Source organism: Podarcis filfolensis (genome assembly GCF_964270895.1).
Source record: "Podarcis filfolensis genome assembly, chromosome: 17".
NCBI classification, from domain to species: domain Eukaryota; kingdom Metazoa; phylum Chordata; class Lepidosauria; order Squamata; family Lacertidae; genus Podarcis; species Podarcis filfolensis.
In genome coordinates, this window is record NC_139621.1 from 3,038,059 (window position 1) to 3,057,284 (window position 19,226).

Consider the following 19,226-nt stretch of genomic DNA (forward strand, 5'->3'; position numbering starts at 1 on the left):
TTCTCCTAATAGAACATTTCTGCTTCCTCTGCAGTTCCTCTCCCCCCCACCCCCACCTGCCCTGCTCCCTCACCAGTCTTTTTCTCTATTTCACAATTTTCAGGAGGTTGCCAGAAATATGGATTCTGTGTTCAAGGAACTTCTTGGAAAAACGTCTGGCTTGAAGCACATGGGGCCTGACGATGCCCTCCCCCACCCTGAGCAGCCGGAGCCCCCAAAGGGCACCCCCGCTGGCAAGAAGGGAGCCATCCCTGCCAAAACGGTCTCTTCGAACAGGGTGCTCCTGCGGGGCAGAGGGGTCTTCAAATCCTCTGGGAACGGAGAGTGAGGCAGACTTGGGGTGGGGGGAAGTGTCCCCAACATGTCTTGCCCAATACTGTGATAATCTTCCCCTCCCCCTTCATCTTCTGAATACCAACTCAGGGCAGATGTGTGAGTGTCTCTCTCTCTCTCTCTCTCTCCTGTTACAAAACGATTTGGGAGGGTGGCGATCTGATTTTTATGGGAGTTTAATTTCAAGCCAAATGCGTTAAGCGGAATTTGCTATCCAGTGTCCTTGTGCACACTGGAGGCGAGTCTGGAAGTTTTAATGTTGTGGATTCGGGGGTGTGTGTGTGTCGGGGGTGGGGGTGGGGAGCTGCTTTAAACATATGGCAACTTTTAGGCTTGTCTGCCCCCACCCGTTCCGCCTCTCCTCTGCTACCCATGGTTTGCACTTGGATTTGCATGTGAAAGTGGTGAGGTGGGGGACCAGGGGTCCTTTGGATCTGTTCTTGGCTAAGGGCGGGTGGGAGGGGGGGCTAATAGTGACTAGTGTGGGTTACAATGCAAGGTGTTGAAAAGGAGGATTCTCTCTCTTGTATGTGTGTTCTGTTCCTGACATGATTCACACAAGCCCTCGCCAGCTGTGTTCTCTTCTTCCCTCTCTTCCCTCCCGCTTCCCAACCCCGCAATGTATCCCTTGGTGCTTCTCACATTTGTCTGGATTTGTAAAACTCTTCCCCCCCCCACACGCTGCTGTCCCCGGTGCAACCTCATCCCTGTGCGCATCACTCTTTTACATTGGGGCAATAAGTAAGGGGACATAGTTGGGGGAGGGCATCCATGTGCCAATATTTCCCTTGCATTCAAGGAAGGTCTACTTTGTTCCTCTCTCTCCTTTTTAAAAAATAAAAAGTCTGAGCTGCTCAGTATTAATCAGGGCTGTGTGTAACTCTATGCTTTAAAATTCTGTGCCAAGAAAAGCTGAATTCTTCAACCTGTATAAATTATGCAAATCAAGCAAACTTGCGTGGAGTCTCTTTCATAATTTATTCTGCTTGGGCTAGTGAAAAAGAGGGGGAAGCATCTGTACAGAGCTCTGAGATCCCCTCCCCATGGAAATCTTACTAAGCCACTCCTGTGGCTTCTAAAATATCAACAGGCTTTGGACCACACACTTTCAAGCATATCTTTGCAGCCATTAAGGCTAGAAACTTGCTTTAAATTTTTTTATTAAAAAAATACAGCTGAGATTCTCAGGAAGTGGAATTTGGTGGCCAATACCACATCCTGTGCCTTTTTGGTTCTCTCACAGAATCACAGCATACACACAGCCCTGGTATTGATTCTCTTCTCCATTACCAGAAACAATTCTGTACTGTGATCTCCCCCTGCTGTCTCTTGCAATAAACTGGATTTGTAAACTCTCTGCAGATAGCACCCTCCAGCCGGAATTTTTTTATGGAATAAACACGGCACTGAAGGATCTCTTGGGCTTTATTTTCATACAATGCAGATTTGTTTTTGTTTCTTTTAAGAAAAGGAAAATAGTCACCTTTCTTTTCAAAGCAGGAATTGACACTAGTGGCTGAACTTGGATTTTTGTAACTGTGCGGTTGTCACAGTGCTGCTGTTTCCCCTGCTTGGAAAAAGAAGTGCTGAAAGGCTGTCCCTGACGGAACACCGCAGCTTCAAAGGGACGAGAGAATAGATGGATGAAACCTTATGTCTTGTGACTGTCGGTCCTAGGAGAGGATGGAGCTAATCGCAACATGAGACATGGTGCTTTAATTCTGTACACAAAGGAATTCATACTGTGGCACACTGTGAGACAGAGGGCTGCTTCGTGGGGGCAGAAATAGAAGACAGACAGATGCATGACCCATAGGGCATATCCTACTCAGAACGCCTGCCATGCCAGCCTAATTGATGAGGTTTCTGCAAAGTACTTCCCACTAGATTCTGTCATGTGTGTGTGTTTAGGGGCTATTATTTGGATTTCCCATTCCACACCACCACTTTGTCTTGGCATGTGGAGGACAGGGAGTTAGAGGAATAGCTCCACCAGCCGGAAGCTCCCACCTAGATCAGGCCTCTAGCTGGAGGAAGGCAAACCCCGGAGTCCTGTCCTGGTCCCAAACAGAGCCTCAGTCCTTGGCACGTTCCTTGCGCAGGGCCACTCGGACGTCGCCGCAGACCTTCCCCACAGCTTCAAAGAGCGGGTCGCAGAAGGTGCGTATGCAGAGGGCATAGCAGCGCCCACAGCACTGCACCTCTATGAAGTAGCTCTTGATGCAAGGCATGGCTCCCCAGATGTGGCAGAAGGAAATGCAGGCAAAGAGGAAGCCCCAGAGCAGGGCGAGGGGCACGCCCAGGGCCCCCGACAGAATCCGGTAACACCAATACTTGCTGACAGTAAAAGTGGTGTTGCTCGCCTTCCACACCCCGTCAAAACTGTGCGTGCCCTCTGGCTCAGCAATCACATCTTCAAAGTCCACCTGGCAAGGTAGGGAAAAAAGCCATGAGTCAGGCAGGGCTTAATTTTAACCAGGATATGAATTTTAGAATAGACAGTCTTGTTGAGCATCTCTGCCTCTGGGGGAGCTGCAACCAGCCTTGCACATCTGGGTTCTAGCGTGTGATAGATGAGTGCTCTTTGCCCTTAGCTAGACATTGCACACAGCTGCATGTCACAAAATGGCCAGGCCAAAGCAGCTTCTGGTATGGAATGGCTATGAGCAGAGAGACAGCAAGAGACGGTGCTTGCTGAAAATCCCCTCTCCAAAGCCGTTTTTCCTCTTGGTGAAGCTCTAAGCCTGTGCTCACCCTCACAGACATTTGGCTTCTACCCTACGTGGGGAGTTGCAGTCGTCAGGATAGGGTTACGCAACCTCCCATCCCAGCTGCTTCAGTACTCCAAGCTATTCCACACAGGAAGCTGCCTTTTCCCATGACAAGTGGCCAACTATGTTTTGTCACACACATTTGCATCATGAACATCTGAAGAGTCAAAGGGAAGCTCTTCGTAGTTAAACTATGGAATCCGCTCCCATGAGAAGCTGTGATGACCACCACCTTGGATGGCTTTAAAAGAGAATTAGACAAATTCATGACGGACATGGCTAGCAGGAGCTACTCGCCATGATAGTACCTCTGAAGACCTTGAGGAGAGGGCTCTTCTGTTCAGGTTCTGCTCACAGACGCCTTTTGGGCCCCTGTGAGAACTCGATGGGATCTTTTGTTCTTAGGTGGCCTGTCATTCTGCCCTGGTTCTGCACCCACTTCTAGAAGAGCCAGGAGGTCCACAATCAATGGGCAGAAATGTACATGAGGATGAAACACCTTTGGGGAAGATTCTGTCCCAAACAGGATATGTGCCAGCCGACTGGGCCTTTCTTGTATGTTATTCGGAAACCAAAGTGCAGCTTCTAATTGGCTGCAGGAAGCTCCTGCAGCCAATCGGAAGCCCCGTTGGACGTTGGGGTTCCAAAGAACGTTCACTAACCGGAACACTCACTTCCAGGTTTGTGGTGTTTGGGATCCAAGGTACGACTGTATTTTAAATCCTGAGCAAAAGTCAGATTAAAATGTAAAGAGATGAGAGCAGACCTCCCAAAGGTAGAGCAACGTGATCAGCATTAAGTGGATTAAACATCAGCATTATCCTTCCAGAGTGCCATTTTCTTTCTTCTTCTTTTCAATCTGTCCTTTTTATAGCCTTGTTAGCTTCCTTGCACGGTGGGATAACCACCCGTTGACAGAGTCATAAAGCTAAAAAGAGAACTGCCTCCAGTTCTGCTTCTGAGGGCCAAACATGGAACACAGAGAGAGGAGGCTTTGCTTCCCCACTGCAGTTGGAATGAACAGACACACACAAACACACACAGCTTGGAGCCTTGGGGAGTACAATAAAAAAACACCACACCACTTGCCTGGTCACCTATGGGGAGTAAGAATTGCCATGGGGTGACCTGTAAGACTGGAAGCACTTGCACATGGAAAGAGATTGCTTCCTTCTCTTTTCCAGGCTATACATGGGCTTGTAAAATTCATGAACCCACAGCATTACTGACCATTTCCTTGTCAGTGCTCTGAGGTGGGGAAACCACAGTTCCCAGGAATATTTTAGGGGAGTTGTATGCTTTAAATGTATGATGTGGATGCAGGAAAAAGAAGTCACTGGGAATCAACCTCACTTCAGGTGTATTACATACCATATTGGCCTGAATATAAGCCTCACTTTTTTTCCGAATTCCGACCATGAAAAGTTAAAGTGTGTCTTAAATTAACGACCATACAAAAATTGGCTTTTACGATATTGCTGCAGACATAGTGTAAAACAGAACGGGTGTGAGTGTCTGCGGAATTTTCAGGGAGCGGCTTATGTTCGGTATTGTCTCTTTTTCCTTTCCCCCCTTGAATTTTAAAAGTGCAGCTTATATTCGGGTGCGGCTAATATTCAGGCCAATATGGTAATATGTGGAATATCGCAAGTGTCTGTTTTAGCAATCTGGGGCAAATTAGCTCCTTTTAATCTAAACTACCTCACAGGGCTGTTGTTATGCTGTGATCATTGCTCTGAGCAACATGCAGGAAGGCAGGATAAACAAGGAATCAAGTGAGGAAGCTGGCTATCTTTTTTATACAACAAGTAGGTGAGGTTATAGTAAGTCCACCGGGAGATGAAGATTGCATTACTTATTCTTAGGACCTCCTCCACCCTGCCCCAGTTCCTGAGGACAACGGGAGTGGCAAGCCAGGGTCCCACTCTGCTCCTCCTCAATATAATGGGCAGCAAATCATATGCCCCTGATTTGGCACCAAAGAGCATTTCTCAAAGGGCCCCATTAGGCCCCATGGCCACCAGCGGCCAATTCCTACCTGTGAACTCCCATCAGCCTCTGGTGCTTGGGAGAAATGAACGTGGACCGGGGTCTGAGTTACAGAAATAGCCACCACTCTGAATTTTTTGGTGGTGACCAATTCTTTCTAAAGATGAACTAGGAGGAAGCGGCTGCCACTATGGGCTGAAGGACTGTTCCAGCTGCCTTTGAGATCTCCCATTCACTCTCCTGTTTTAATTCTATTCCACAAAAACATTATTTCATGTTTATGGAAATTTTAGCTGTAGGTAGCTTTACAGTCCTGCACCTGAAGCTCATGTCTTTGAAATAAATGCAGTGAGGGTGTCAGCTGAGGCATCTGCACTCTGTTTCTGGCTCGGTGAGAGGTCCAGTACATTGGCCATTCTCTCTCACTGCCCTTAGGCCACAAATTGCCTCCTACCTCTTTCTCCCTCCCTCTTCAAATCCTCTTCGCAGCCCAACCTTTTCTGTGAAGTCCTAGCTGACTGTTCCTCCCCTGCCGTGCCATCTTCACTCCAGCTGCCCCAAAGCCATCGCTTGGCAACTAAGGGCTCATCCACACTTCGGCTTGTCCTGTGCCGAGAAAGCAATGGGTGGTTGCCCTGCTCCTTTCCCAGGGAAAGCCACTCTAGCTCTAAATTGGAGCAAATGGCAATCCGCAGAAAACCCAAGCTGCCTTTTGCTCCAATTGAGTGCTAAAGAGCAGTGTTCCCCAGGGGAAAGCAGCAGTACCAGAGGAAGTATGGACCAGCCCTAACTGTCCACAAGGACGTTGTTCTGAAACAAATATAAGCATTGTACGGACAGCAGCATTCGCTTAATGGTCATATCCACCCAGACACAGGGCTCAGCCACACCTCTGTGATCCTAAACCTGCCCTTTACTGCTGTAACCTGATTGACGTTTGTTCCAATTCAGCAGCAAAGAGCGGGCTTTCCCGGGAAAAGCAGCAGAACAAAAGAAAAACCTCTCGGATCAAGGGAAGTGTGGGTGAGCCCACAGACGAAAGGATTCTTGGAGAATCTGTTCTCTTTCCCCGTAGCAAATTGTAACAGACGTTGGGCTTTTGTTTGTATCTCAGTTGGTGAAGTGCTTCATGGATGAAGTGCAGAAAAGCTGCTGCTGTTTATGCTGGAAGGAGAAAGGGCTTTAAAGAGACCTTTGCCTGGGTCTCTCCTCAGGAGAAGGAGGGAAAGGGTGGGTCAGTGCTGGGACCCAAATGGGAAGCAACTGAGGGCCACATTTGGCCCTAAACAGCCACTGACCTATTCTTCATCTAAGTACGTAACTGCATTTGCTGCTCATCACTACCCATCCCTATTCTTATGTTCTCCCCTTGCTATATATATTATGAACAACATTAATGTCCTGCCTTTCTGCCACAATACAAGATGCTCAAGGCGCTTTTAGATTGTATGTTCCATGAGGCATATATGTCACTCTCCGTTTTTTTAGGGGAGTTTTGTGCCAGAGCAGAGATGAGCAGAAGGTTGATCAGGATCTACAGGTATTACAGTAGGTCCCAATTGTTTTCACAACAGCAGCAACCCACCACCCCAGAAAGGCTGGTGAAACGAAGAAAGCTTGCCAAGGAAGGGAGGGATGGATCTTCTGCCTGAAAGGGCTGTGAGCTCAGTTCTGGCACTGAAAACAACCTCTTCAGAGGAGCACTGTCCCTTAATCTCCCCCTCTCTTTACAACTTTTGCACCCGGCTCCCGCTTGTGGACTTTAGGGTTCTGGGGAGGCGGATGGGGGACAAAGCACATCCCTCAAGTTTTAAGTCTCACTTGGTGCACAAATGAATATCGTAAGGGGGAGGGTAGAGAGCACACACTGCTTTCTTTAAGCTACTCCAAAGGAGCATTGGTGCTATCTGCAGAAGGAATTTTCTCTTTTGTTCCTGGGCTATTTTTGAAAGCTTTGCCCACTCCCACCCCCACCTCCTCGCTCCATCTGCTCTCAGTCATTTTGCATCCTCAGGAGTGTGCTTCTTTCTGCCATTAAAATAGGAATGCTCTCACCTTTACCACTTCTTGGTTGATCTGCTTGGGGTCTCTTTCCACCAGATCTATCTCTTTGGTGAGGGGGTCCCGGGAGTCTATTTTCCCCAGGGTCACTTCTTCTTCTTCTTCTTCCTCTCGTCCTCCTCCTTGCTGGGCCATGGCTCCAGGCCGTTCCCTGCTTAGCTCCTTTCCCTCTGAAGAGCGCCAGCCAGTTGTCACTGGCTGTCAGGACGGAGCTCCCTCTCCCACCTGCTGACTCCGTCTGGACTGCCGTCCACAGATAGGGGAGCCTGTTCTGAAAATAGTCTGCTTCAAAGCCAGAATGCATCTGCCTCTAGGGTAGGGCAGAGGGTTTTTTTGGTAAGGCTTAGTATAGTTTATGGTATAGTTAATGGCTCTATCCCTTTTTTATTTCATAGTATAAAATAATTGCAATAGAATGTTGCTATGAAGGGTCTCTGTATTTGTCCATCCAGCTGAATAGAACTATCCAGGTGGCAGCCAGTATTTCAGAAAAAAATTAAAGGGTATCTGTCATATCTGGGTCACCTATATCTTGTTAAAACGGAAAATATCTTTCTTTTGCTCCCGATTACAGCATAGGGAAAGTAATCACCTTAAATGTTAAAGGACAGAGGACCCATAGATGAGATTACTGCACTGCATTAAACACGGGGCTCCCTCTGAAGAAAGTCCAGAAACTTCAGCTGGTGCTGAATTCAGCAGCCTGGTTGCTCTGGACAAGATGGTTTGAGCATATAATGTTGATCCTGGTCTGACTGCACTGACTGCCAATTAGTTTCCGGGTTCAATTCAAAATGCTGATTTTGACCTATGAAGCCTTAAAAGTCTTAGGACTGCAATATCTCAAGGGCCAACTCTCCCCATATGAACTGACTAGGATCCCGTGGTCATCATATGAGGCCCTTTTTTGTGTGCCTCCTCTGTGAGAGGCCCAGAGGGTAGCAGCACAAGACGGGTCTTTTCTGTGGTGGCTCCTCGTTCTGTGGAAGGCTCACCTGCTGACACCATCATTATATCTCTGTAGGTGCAAAGCAGCTGCTTGCTTCTGTAACCAGGCCTTTGGCCTTTGAGAAGTAGACAGGATGTTTTGAATGAATCCCCCACTCCATTGGTTTTAATGTTGTTGTTGTTTTGTATGTTGCTTTGGGTTGTCTTAGACAAGATAAAGTGACTAACAAATATAATAATTAATAATAATAATAATAATAATAATAATGAAGTAATTGAAGAGAATTTAAAGTAAGAAGGTGGAAGCATTGTTGTCCATGGTGTGCTCTCTGCAATGAATTAAACACGGGGCTGCCTCAGAAACTTCAGCTGGTGCTGAATTCAGCTACAGCAAAGGCAGCATTTTTCCACCTCTGCCGCGCTAAGCAGTTGGTCCTTTACCTTTCCCGCCCTGATCTTGCCACTCTGATCCATGCGACTGTCACCTCCAGGCTCGATTATTGTAATTCGCTCTACGTGGGGCTGCCCTTGAGACTGACCCAGAAACTCCAGCGGGTGCAGAATGCTGCGACGAGTCTCCTTACGGGGGGGGGGGGGGGGTTACTCGCCATGGGATCACATTCATCCGGTGCTTTACCAGTTGCACTGGCTCCCGGTGGAGTACAGGGTCAGGTTTAAGGTGCTGGTTTGAACCTTTAAAGCCCTATATGGCCTTGTACTTATGGGACTGCCTTTCCTGGTATGTCCCGTGGAGGACCTTATGGCCCACAAATAATAACACCTTGGAGGTCCCGGGCCTCAAGGAGGTTAGGCTGGCCTCGACCAGGCCTGGTGGAACGCTCTGTCGCAGGAGACTAGGGCCCTGCAGGACTTGACATCTCTTCGCAGGGCCTGCAAGACGGAGCTGCTCCGCCGGGCCTTTGGTTGGCTCCCAGTCTGACCCCCCTCTTTCTACAAGACCTTCATGGAAGTGGCCTCTCTAACTCTTCCCACTGGCCCATTTAAGACCAGCACAAATAGCTGGGCCTGGTGAGCACTTAATGTTCCCAACCCCTATACTGTAGTTATAGTTTGTGAGTTGCCATCTGATTTTATTCTGATTTTAATTTGGTTTTAAGCTGTATTTCAATCAATTGTTTGATTTTATGTTTTAATGTATTATATACTTTGATGTTAGCTGCCCTAAGTCCAGTCTTGGCCGGGGAGGGCGGGATATAAATAATAATAATAATAATAATAATAATAATAATAATAATAATAGTATTTTGTCAAGGTGGCTTTTCAAGTGTGATGCCAGCCTGAGAAAACTGTGAATGTGGATGCACATGCACATGTGAGTTGTAGGGCTGGAAGGGACCATGAGGGTCATCTAGTCCAACTCTCTGCAGCGCAGGACTCTTTCGCCCAACATGGGGCTCAAACTCAGAACCCTGAGATTAAGAGTTTCATGCTCTACTGACTGAGCTATCCCACGTATCTATCATTTTCAGATTGTGTTCAATCATAACCCAGCAAATTTGGGCTGCGGAATTAAAGCTGATTTGGAGCTCTCGCAAAAGAAACCAATTTCCCCCAAAGATCCAACTTGTTGTAATAAGAAAAGTGACAGGAAAATGCCCTGGAAAATGTGGGATAATGCTCATTTTGACACAACATCATCTAACCTTTCCACAAACCAATCAGGACGCCTGTTGATTAATCAGGTCATCTGGAAGTGACTTTAGTCTCTTGCAGCAAAAATACCAGTCTTGTTGTCACCTTAAAGACCAGCACATTTAATAGGGCATATATATTTGTAGAATTCAATCCATGTCATCAGATGCATGAAGTGTTACCCTGAAGTGTAGCAGTAGGTGTTCATGTGTGTCTAAACACACACACTTGTACACATACATACAAACACATACATACATACATATTTTGGAGGGGAGAGATTGTAAACTGTGATGTCAAAGGGAAATGCAGAGAAGTACAAATGATGATACTTATGTTGGCTATTTGCAGATTAGTTGCGCTGTAGAAGGTGTGCTGGGGAGACCACACATTACAAGGAACGCAAAAATAACTTTTGCTAGGTTTTAATAACAAAAACAAAAACTCCTTTTACATTAATTACAATATATCAATAAGCATGACCCAACCCATCTACCAGGGTACTGAGAGAGCCAGGTGCTGCTCTTTATATGCTATACCCGACAGCTTAATTAACATAACTTAACAGCACCTGCTATACTGCTTCACAGCTGTAATACTAGGTCACGTTATTTGCTCTGGCCCTTAAAGAAATACACATCTTGTGGAACAATAATGAACCTTCAAATTTAAAGAGACCATTCAACATTTCCCCTGCGGTTCATTATTGTGGAACAAAAACATAAAGCATATTTTTTACATGTCTTTCATGTGTAACCTTTGGAAGTGCTTTAGTAAAAATGTCCGCAATTTGATTGTCACCTGGAACATATTGAAATACAGTTATTTTGTCAGCAATTAGTTTCTTTACAAACTGTAAATGTAATCTTAAGACTAGTGCACTGCGTATTGGTCTCTGAACACAGGATAGCGAGTCCGCTCTGGGAATCAAGGTAACTTTTTACTGATAGTGTTACTTGCATCTGTAGATCTGCAAATACTTGCAGATACCATTTTATATCACGAATGGCCTGAATGCATGCACATAATTCACTCTCTGTTGTGGAGAGACAAATAATAGTTTGTGTCTGGGACTTCCATTCAAATGGACACCTGTTATAACAGAACACCATACCAGACACACCCCTGCAATTATTTTGTTCCACTGCATGAGATGTGTTAAGTTGTGGGCGAACATATCAGACGACACAGCAGTTCTTCCAAAGCAGCTCTTTATTTGTAAGCTGGAACAGAACTGAACTGAGGAGCTCAGTCAGCCTGCTTATATAGAGCTCCACTAGAATGCAACAGTAACCATTTTCTGCAACTAGCCAATCACTGAACGTCACTTTTGATCCTTCATTTGCATACAAACTATCTAATCACGGAACGTCACTTTCGATCCTTCATTTGCATACAAACTATCTAATCACTGAACGTCACTTTCGATCCTTCATTTGCATAACAATCTACAGTATCCCCCTGCTGGCCCAGGGTGAGAACTTCAGTACATAACAAGATGCATCGCAGAAAATTTCAAAACCTTTGTCAATACTTGACGTAAACTGCAATCTATAATGTTTGCAATGTTGAAGGTATGTTACAACGCTCTTAAGAGCAGAGAAGCATTGCTGTCAGGGGCTCAGGAGCAGGAGCACAGGGGAGAGAGGAAATGGAGAGCGAAGGGGAAGAATCCGAGGGCAGCGTAGGGGAGTATGACAGTGGCCCGAGAGATTCCATGAGCTTCTCCAGCGAATCAGAAGATTCCCAGAAGGGGGCGCCGACGGTCAGGGCAAGGGGGGTCCCAGGGGGACGCACCAGAAACAAGGAGCCAGCAGGGAACCCCAAAGCAGCAGCGGGGGATCAGGACCAGTTTCCCCACCAGAGCGTAGTGGGGGGGAAGAGTCACATGTGTCAGGGCCAGCGTCTCCTCCAGCGGGGAGAGAAAATGAGTCAGGGCTGACCACGCCTCCAACGGAGGGGAGGTCAGTTGCAGCTAGCCCCCCCAGAGGGGGAAGCAGTGACAGCAGCAGTGAAACGGTCAGGAGGAAAGTTGCTAGCTGGGCGCGCGCGCCAAGTTCAAATGTACAGGCGCGGGGGACAGCAGGAGACCCGGATGGGGAACCAGCTCCTAAAGCCCGCCGGAGGGAGGGGGAAGGCTCAGGGGATTCAGCGTCAGAAGAGTCTAGAAAGGGCGAGACCCCAACGGCCAGGCGGAACCAGAGGCGGAAAGAACAGAGGAAGAGGTGGAGTAAGGCTAGAGTCTTAAACTGGTGTCTGGGGGGAGGAGACTCAGACGGAGCATCAGCGGTCTGATAGTTGAGACGTAGAGCTGCACGCTGTGGCTCTGGAAGTGAAACTGAACTTCAATAAAGACTTTTGTACTTAACAACGAAGCAGCGTTGGTCCTTTGTGAGCTGGGACCTCGGGCGGCTCTGACAATTGCGTAGTGGGCTTTTCCACAAATTTTGCTAGAAAGTGAAAAGCATAAGTTATATCTGGTCTCGAGATTCTTTGAATGAAATTTAGCTTGCCTATAGCAGAATGATACAAAGTTTTGTTAGGAAACCACACACCATAGGTGTTTTCTTCCCATTTGCATTTTTTAAACATAACATTTCAACAAGATCATCAATTTTTACAGTTTGATGAACCAGAAAAGATCCATTTTTGCCTTTCTCAATTTGCATGGATAAGTAATTTTTAGCTATGCCTAATTCTACCACATCAAATTTGTTCTGTAACTGTGATACTGCCTGTTCATATTCCTGTTTAGTTTTTGTAGAAATTAACACGTCATCTAACATACACACATATTTTTGTTACAGTTTGCCCTTTCCTTTATAAACACACAATTGTCTGCTTTTCCTTGCGAAAAACCAATATCCAGTAATTCTTTTACTAAAGTTTGGTGCTAATTCCTTCCACTTTGGTGCAGACCATAAAGGCTGTGTACACAATACATTTAAAGCTCATTATTTTCCCCACAGAATCTTGGGAACCGTAGTTTAAGGGTGCTGGGAATTGTAGCTTTGTGAGGGGTAAACTACAGATCCCAAGATTCTGTGGGGGAAATAATGGGCTTTCAATGTGCTATCAATGTATGGGGTGCCTGCAGCCTTACATTGTGGACAGTGACCATTCCCAAAAACCACTTGTGTTGGTTACACACCTTGGCACCTTGGCATCTGTAAGTCAATTTTCACATAGTGTGATAAAAATCTATCATGCTGGTTCAGTCCACAAGTGACAGAAGCAAGTGGCCTGAGACTCTCAATGAACTGTAATTCAACAGTGTCGTTGCAGTCTCTTGTAAAAGTTGTTTTTTTTCTATTATGACCAACTTAAGATCAGCTTGTAGATAATGTCCTAGGAAACACCTACAAGTACCTTGTACTTCACAGGGTTATTGTGAGGTCAGGTGTGACGGAGATCATACAGCCAATCTAAAGTCAGTGGACCAAAACAGTAACAGATGAGCCAATGGGGGGGGGGGGGCAGCTGCTCTAAGAACTGCTGCTAAAGCTGCTAATAGCAGTGTTAAAAGTCTGCATCACTAGAGATGGGGGAGAAATCTGATTCTGTTCACATTTAAAAGTGAACTAAAAAAATATGTACTTTTTGAAACATCTGAACCAAATCCTTTGAAATTCACACTTCTCTGGATTTTGGAATGCAGTGCTGCTGTCAATATTGTTGTTGACATCCGTCTGTCTTGAGAGACAATGGAGTGTGCCTCCAGGGGTGAAGTCAAACTGCTGTGTTGGCAGCACTGAAGTGACCTCCCTGGGGTACAAGCCTAGGCAGTGTGTATGGAGGTCCCAGGCTGCCCAAAACACGCCTCACTAGCATGGTCCAAAGGAAAGCAGAGCAAGACGTTTGGCACCAGCTTGGCTGCAGGAGTTGCTGGAAGGAGGCATACAAGGCACCATCCAACCACTCCAGATTTGTCCTACAGCTGAGGGAGAGGCGGGGAAGAGGCCCCACGCAGTGTGCCCCAGACCCATGGGTGACTCGCCCTGCCCCTGGCTGCAAGACGCGCGCACCACACCAGGCACCCCAACGGCTAGCTACGGTATGTTGCTGGTGAGAGGCTGCCAGCTCTGCAGGCAAGGGGTGGCATAACTGGGCTCCTGAGCCCCACAGGGGTGCCGCAGAAAGAATGTTGTTGGTTAAGAAGAAGACAAGAAGAGTTTGGATTTGATATCCCGCTTTATCACTACCCAAAGGAGTCTCAAAGCAGCTCACAATCTCCTTTCCCTTCCTCCCCCACAACAAACACTCTGTGAGGTGAGTGGGGCTGAGAGACTTCAGAGAAGTGTGACTGGCCCAAGGTCACCCAGCAGCTGCATGTGGAGGAGCTGGGAAGCGAACCCAGTTCACCAGATTATGAGTCCACCGCTCTGAACCACTACACCACACTGGCTCTCCAGTTAAGGGAGCTGTGGACTCAAAAAGGTTGAAAACCTCTGCTCTATGTTATGAAAACTATTCCTATGAGAAAATTGATAGAGATATGTTTTTCTCCCTCTCTCATTGTATACAATGAAGCTGAATGTTGGAAGATTTAGGCAGAGAAAAGAAAGCACTTTTTCATACACCACATAGTTAAACTATGGAACTCACACCCACAGGAGGTAGTGATGGCCACCAATTTGGATGGCTTTAAAAGAGGATTAGACAAATACATGGATAAGGCTATTGTCTTCCTCCACTGCCAGTTAAGCCTTTGATTTCCAGTTGCTGGGAATCGCAATTTAGGAGTGTGCTGTGACATTTGGTCCTGCCACTGTGAAAGCAGGACACTGGACTAGATGGGCCATTGGTCGGATCCAGCAGCCTCTTTTTATAACAAAACCACAGTGGTGGGCAGCTGCTGCTGGCCTTGAGTGCAACTGTATGGAGCCATGGAAGGGCTCCCAGCCAAGTCCGAGACATGGCTGGGAAAGGGAGGTATGTGCTCGTAATGCTACCCTTGGTCCATAAGTGCACGCAACAGGCTTGCTGCCAGCCAGCGTTTTCAGGGGTACCACGATGATGGGCATCAGCAGCTGCAGCATGCAGTGTTCCTGGCAGCAGCATGCAAAGGAAATATGGCATTTTAAGGTGTGGTTCCTGGCACTATCTCTGTCATCTGCCTGTGGGTATTAGAATAGCGAGGGGCTGCCGGAGAAGACAAACAGACTCCTACTGCAGTTTTATGCACACTGGAATCCAGCGGGTCTTACATCTGAGCAAAGTCAAGACTGAATTGGGCTCCGTCTCACACAAGATGGAGAGGGGTGTGAATTGCAATCTGCACATTCTTGTTAACTTCTATCCGCCCACCAGCCATTCCTCCAATACCCTCCAACTGCCCTGTTTTAAGCGGGACACTCCCGGATTCGCAGAGGCATTCCCTGCTTCTGTTTGGATCCGGGAATGTCTTGCTTTCCCCCTCCAGCACCACCACCACTGAGCTCAGGGAGGTGAGCCAGCCGGCTGAGCCTCTCTATGGCCGCCACTGCCAGCCTCCTCCCTTGGCAGCTCCTAGCAGCCACTGGAGAGCGGCTGCCGCCTCTGAAGCCCAGCTCCAAGTGACGCACCAGCGGATGAGAGCTGCGCCGCCGCCACCACTTTTTCTCCCTGCCACTTCTGTCTCCAGGTCAGGGCTGACCCGGAGTGGAGCTGCAGGATGTTGTGGCCTCCACAGCTCCCTGGCATGCTGGAGCCCAGTAGAGGAGAGGCCTGGTGCTGCTGCCACTCCTTTTCCCTGTCCCTTCTGCCCCCAGCGTTTTGATGTCCCAAATCCAAAGTTAAGGCTGCTGGGGGATATGTCCTCTGCAACCGCTCTGTGAGGCACAGAACCTTTTCCTCCTTCATCCTATCCCTTTAACACCCGTTTGTGCCTGGTTTGCCAGAACAGAATCAAAAGAATTCAAACACAAGGGGAAGCAAATCAACTTTTTTGTTTTATTAAATAAAGGGGGAGACGACGACGGAGCTTTACATTTCAGCGATTGCTGTGGGAGGAGGGGCTGGAGGGAGCGGTGGCTGCCTCCGACAGAAATGAACATATCTTCTCCCAGAGCCCAGCACTGAGTCTGGAGTTGCCCTAGTCCCCCTCCTGCCCCCCCATGTGCAAAATGTCAGAAGGCTAATCCCAGTGTTACTTTTCCTGGAGGAGATTCTTATGTGGGCTGTCAGTCAGGGATTGGCCAGAGATGGCTGGACTTCAGCTGCCATCAGCCCCAGACAGCATGGCCAGTAGCCAGAGACCGTCTTGTGTGCAAAGCCAGGTGGATTCCCATCCCTGTCTCTGAGATACTAACCGACAGATGAGCCAGCTAGAATCTCAAGGAGGGAGGAGGGAAGTTTTGAAAGTTCCTCACCTATTATTATTATTATTATTATTATTATTATTATTATTATTATTAATGTAGACCACCCTTCATCCAAGGATCACAGGGAGGACTATGGAGAGCCCACTCCTAGAATAATGTGGAATTCTTTCTGCAGGTCTGGACAAAGCAGGGGCATGACAATAAGAGAATAGAATACGGATGTTTCATTTTGAGACCTCTCTCTGAAGCACCATTCTCCTCATCCTCTGGCCTCCTTGTTTTCCTTCCCTCTGAGCTGCTCCCTCGCCCACAATTCCCCTTTTCTGACCCAAGGCTAAAAGCTCCCTGTGAGTTCTACTCTCTGCTGTGAAATCCAGCCTGTTTAGTGGATCTGAGTGAAATGGGAAGGAAAGTCTTTGGCACGTGGGTCTTGGAGGGGGGAGGCGGCGTCTCTGTGTCACTTCTGAGTAACGGTGAGGTAGATGGCGCTGCAGCAGCGGCCCAGACTGGTGAAAAGTGGGGCCACCACCACATCCAGGATGCTGGCCCAGAGGGTGCGAACCGGAGGCATTGCCATTGTGCAGAGCTGGATACAGGGCATCACACACCTGAGGGAGGAAGAGGGGAGAGATGTGGCTGGCAGCCTCCAGGAAACAACAAAGCACCCCAACATTTAGACTCCAGTTAGGCAACCTAAAGGCCAATATACACTCACCTACAGCATTGTTAATAAGAATGTCTTCAGTTGCAGGTAGGCAACCTGTGACCCAGAGACCAGGGGTTGTGGCCAACACTAGTCCTACTCAGAGTAGAAATGTTTTATATTTGTTTTATGGTTCTCTTTTGTAAGCGATATTGATAATCTTGATCTAGATTTAAAATACACATTTTCAAATAAATAATTTTTTTTAAAGAATAATAAAAAAGAGTAGAAATGCGTGGACATGGCTAACTTAGGTCCATGACTTTCAGTGGGTCTACTTTGTGTAGGCCTAGCGCTGGATACAACCCTGTGTGCAGCCTCAGACACCTCCAGAAGATGCCTACCATTCTTCCAACTTTTTGAAAGAAGGAAGGCTCCTTTCTGGTTCATGTCCTTGTTTTCCTGGGTCCCACCAAGTGACCAATTTATTTAGCATTTCTGTCTTCAGATTCCTCCATTCCTCATATCAGTGTTAGGCAGACAGTACTTATCTGCTCCCCCAACTAGCAGAACAAGGACATCACTCAAACAGTAGGTGCTTCCAGATCTAGTGTATTGCTATTTTGCAGATCAGATTCAGTCACATCCTGGCAAATTCAGGTTGTGCAATTAAAAGTGGATTTGGCAGTCTTGTGCAACAAACTCACTTCGCCCGCACGCAAATGAAGACCCCAAACCTCTCACTGGTGTGTGTATAAATACATGTGAGTGCTGTACATGCAAGTGGGTTGTGACACATACCGTATTTTTTGCTCTATAAGACTCACTTTTTCCCTCCTAAAAAGTAAGGGGAAATGTGTGTGCATCTTATGGAGCAAATGCAGGCTGCGCAGCTATCCCAGAAGCCAGAACAGCAAGAGGGATTGCTGCTTTCACTGTGCAGCGATCACTCTTACTGTTCTGGCTTCTGAGATTCAGAATATTTTTTTTTCTTGTTTTCCTCCTCCAAAAACGAGGTGTGTCTTGTGGTCTGGTGCGTCTTATAGAGCGAAAAATACAGTACTTTAACACCAATTCCCTCTGGGGTAAGTGTTTGGCAAAGTGTCTTTTAAGAGATTTGTTTGCCATTATTAGTCTACTCCCTGAAGCACCCACAAACCTACAGGACAAGTCAAAAGTCAAAGTGCTAGAAGAGCCTCTGCCCACCTGGTGCCCTACAGACATTTTGGACTACACCCCCTATCAGCCCAAGCCAGCAATGAGGCTGATGGGAGTTGTAGTTCAAAGGCCTGGAGCTTGGCAAAGTCTGTGTTAGAGTAACACAGCTTCCTCCTGTTGGCAGTTCCCCCAAGTAACCACTAGAATTAGCCTTGCTAATTGAATGTGCAACCTTGTCAATGAATGTGCAACCAACTGGAAGCAAGAGGCTGGTCGTGAGCCAAGGGCCTTGGCAGAGCCAAGGGGCAAGAGGAGGCACAGCAAAGGGGGCAGACCCTCACCAGATGTGCAGGCAGCCTAGGCAGGCAAAGAGAAAGCCCGAGAACAGGGAGACGGGCACAGCACACAGCAGCGAGATGATGCGGTAGCACCAGAGGCGCGAACTCTCAAAGACGATGTCGCTCCAGGTCCAAACCCGGTCAAAGCTGCGAAACGAGGAAGGTTCAGCAAGAATGTCGGAGAATTCCAGCTGCCGGGAAGAACAAGGGAATCTGGTCACTGAAGATTCTCCAGCGCAGAGAGAGAATGTTGAGAGCAAAGCATCTTGGCCTCAGGAGGACCCATGCCGTCTCCTTCTGTGTGGTTCTGGGGCATGTAAGGAGCAGCAATCAGCAAAGGGGGTGGAGAAGAATCGGTTGTGCTGCAGGTGAAGGGCTGGGAGGAGTTTGGGGGTGAACAAGGATACAACTCCCACCTTGGGTGGGTAGGAGAGAGCTGCGCCCTTAGATTTTAGGAAGTCAGAATTTAGGCATCCCCACCCCAAGTCAGGCAGGTAAGCTCCCTTTGTTACCTTAAGGTGCTGGTTGATCCCACGCGGGTCCCGAGGGTCTGCTTTGGGTGGTGTGTTGATAGCGGACTGCAGGAACATGGGAGATCCCGGCTCCTGCAAATGAGGGTCTTCTGGATCCAACTTGCACTCAATCAAATAATCATTATTGATCATCCTGCCAGGAGGGAGAAGATCAGCACTCGCAGGCACTGCTGCTGCTCTCTCAGAAGGGGGGATGCAGTAACGCTGTCAAGCACCTCTTTATAATTCTGCCTCTAACACTTCCTTTTGTTGCATAGGCTTCGTGTTTTACTGAAACTGCCTTGTCTGTTCTTATTTAACCTGCCTGTCCACTCTTCCCTTGCACAGTATTTCTCTCCATCTGTGTGCAGGAACTTGACTCCAGTTCTATTCTCAGCCTTGGCCAACATAGATTGGAGGGCGAGGGGAGTCGAGGAGGGAGGATCTCAGCAGTTGCACGCCCCCGCCTGGTATTTGCAGCCATGGGGCGAGCGAGATGCATTGGGACAAGGGGTATA

At 47.6% G+C, this 19,226-nt stretch overlaps 3 protein-coding genes and 1 long non-coding RNA gene across 4 annotated transcripts in view; 1 reads left to right on the top strand and 3 right to left on the bottom strand.

The window, feature by feature from the left end:
* ARHGAP4 (Rho GTPase activating protein 4) overlaps positions 1–1,747 on the top strand; it is a 36,297-nt gene extending 34,550 nt beyond the window's left edge. The window contains exon 23 of the mRNA XM_083592385.1: positions 104–1,747. Coding sequence (XP_083448511.1) covers positions 104–328 — 225 coding nt within the window. The 3' untranslated portion in view covers positions 329–1,747. The remainder of the gene's footprint in view (positions 1–103) is intronic.
* The window catches only part of LOC310752332, a 182,761-nt gene that overhangs the window by 58,671 nt on the left and 104,864 nt on the right, over positions 1–19,226 (bottom strand). The gene's annotated exons all lie outside the window — the stretch shown is intronic.
* On the bottom strand, positions 1,741–7,401 carry LOC310752325 (caveolin-3-like). The gene is made up of 2 exons (XM_083592448.1): positions 7,149–7,401; positions 1,741–2,759 (listed from the first exon to the last, which is right to left on the bottom strand). Exons 1-2 carry the CDS (start codon positions 7,287–7,289, stop codon positions 2,409–2,411), a joined length of 492 nt encoding a protein of 163 aa, XP_083448574.1. The 5' UTR covers positions 7,290–7,401; the 3' UTR covers positions 1,741–2,408.
* On the bottom strand, positions 15,663–19,189 carry LOC310752423 (caveolin-2-like). The gene is made up of 3 exons (XM_083592557.1): positions 18,709–19,189; positions 18,200–18,387; positions 15,663–16,665 (listed from the first exon to the last, which is right to left on the bottom strand). Exons 1-3 carry the CDS (start codon positions 18,859–18,861, stop codon positions 16,515–16,517), a joined length of 492 nt encoding a protein of 163 aa, XP_083448683.1. The 5' UTR covers positions 18,862–19,189; the 3' UTR covers positions 15,663–16,514.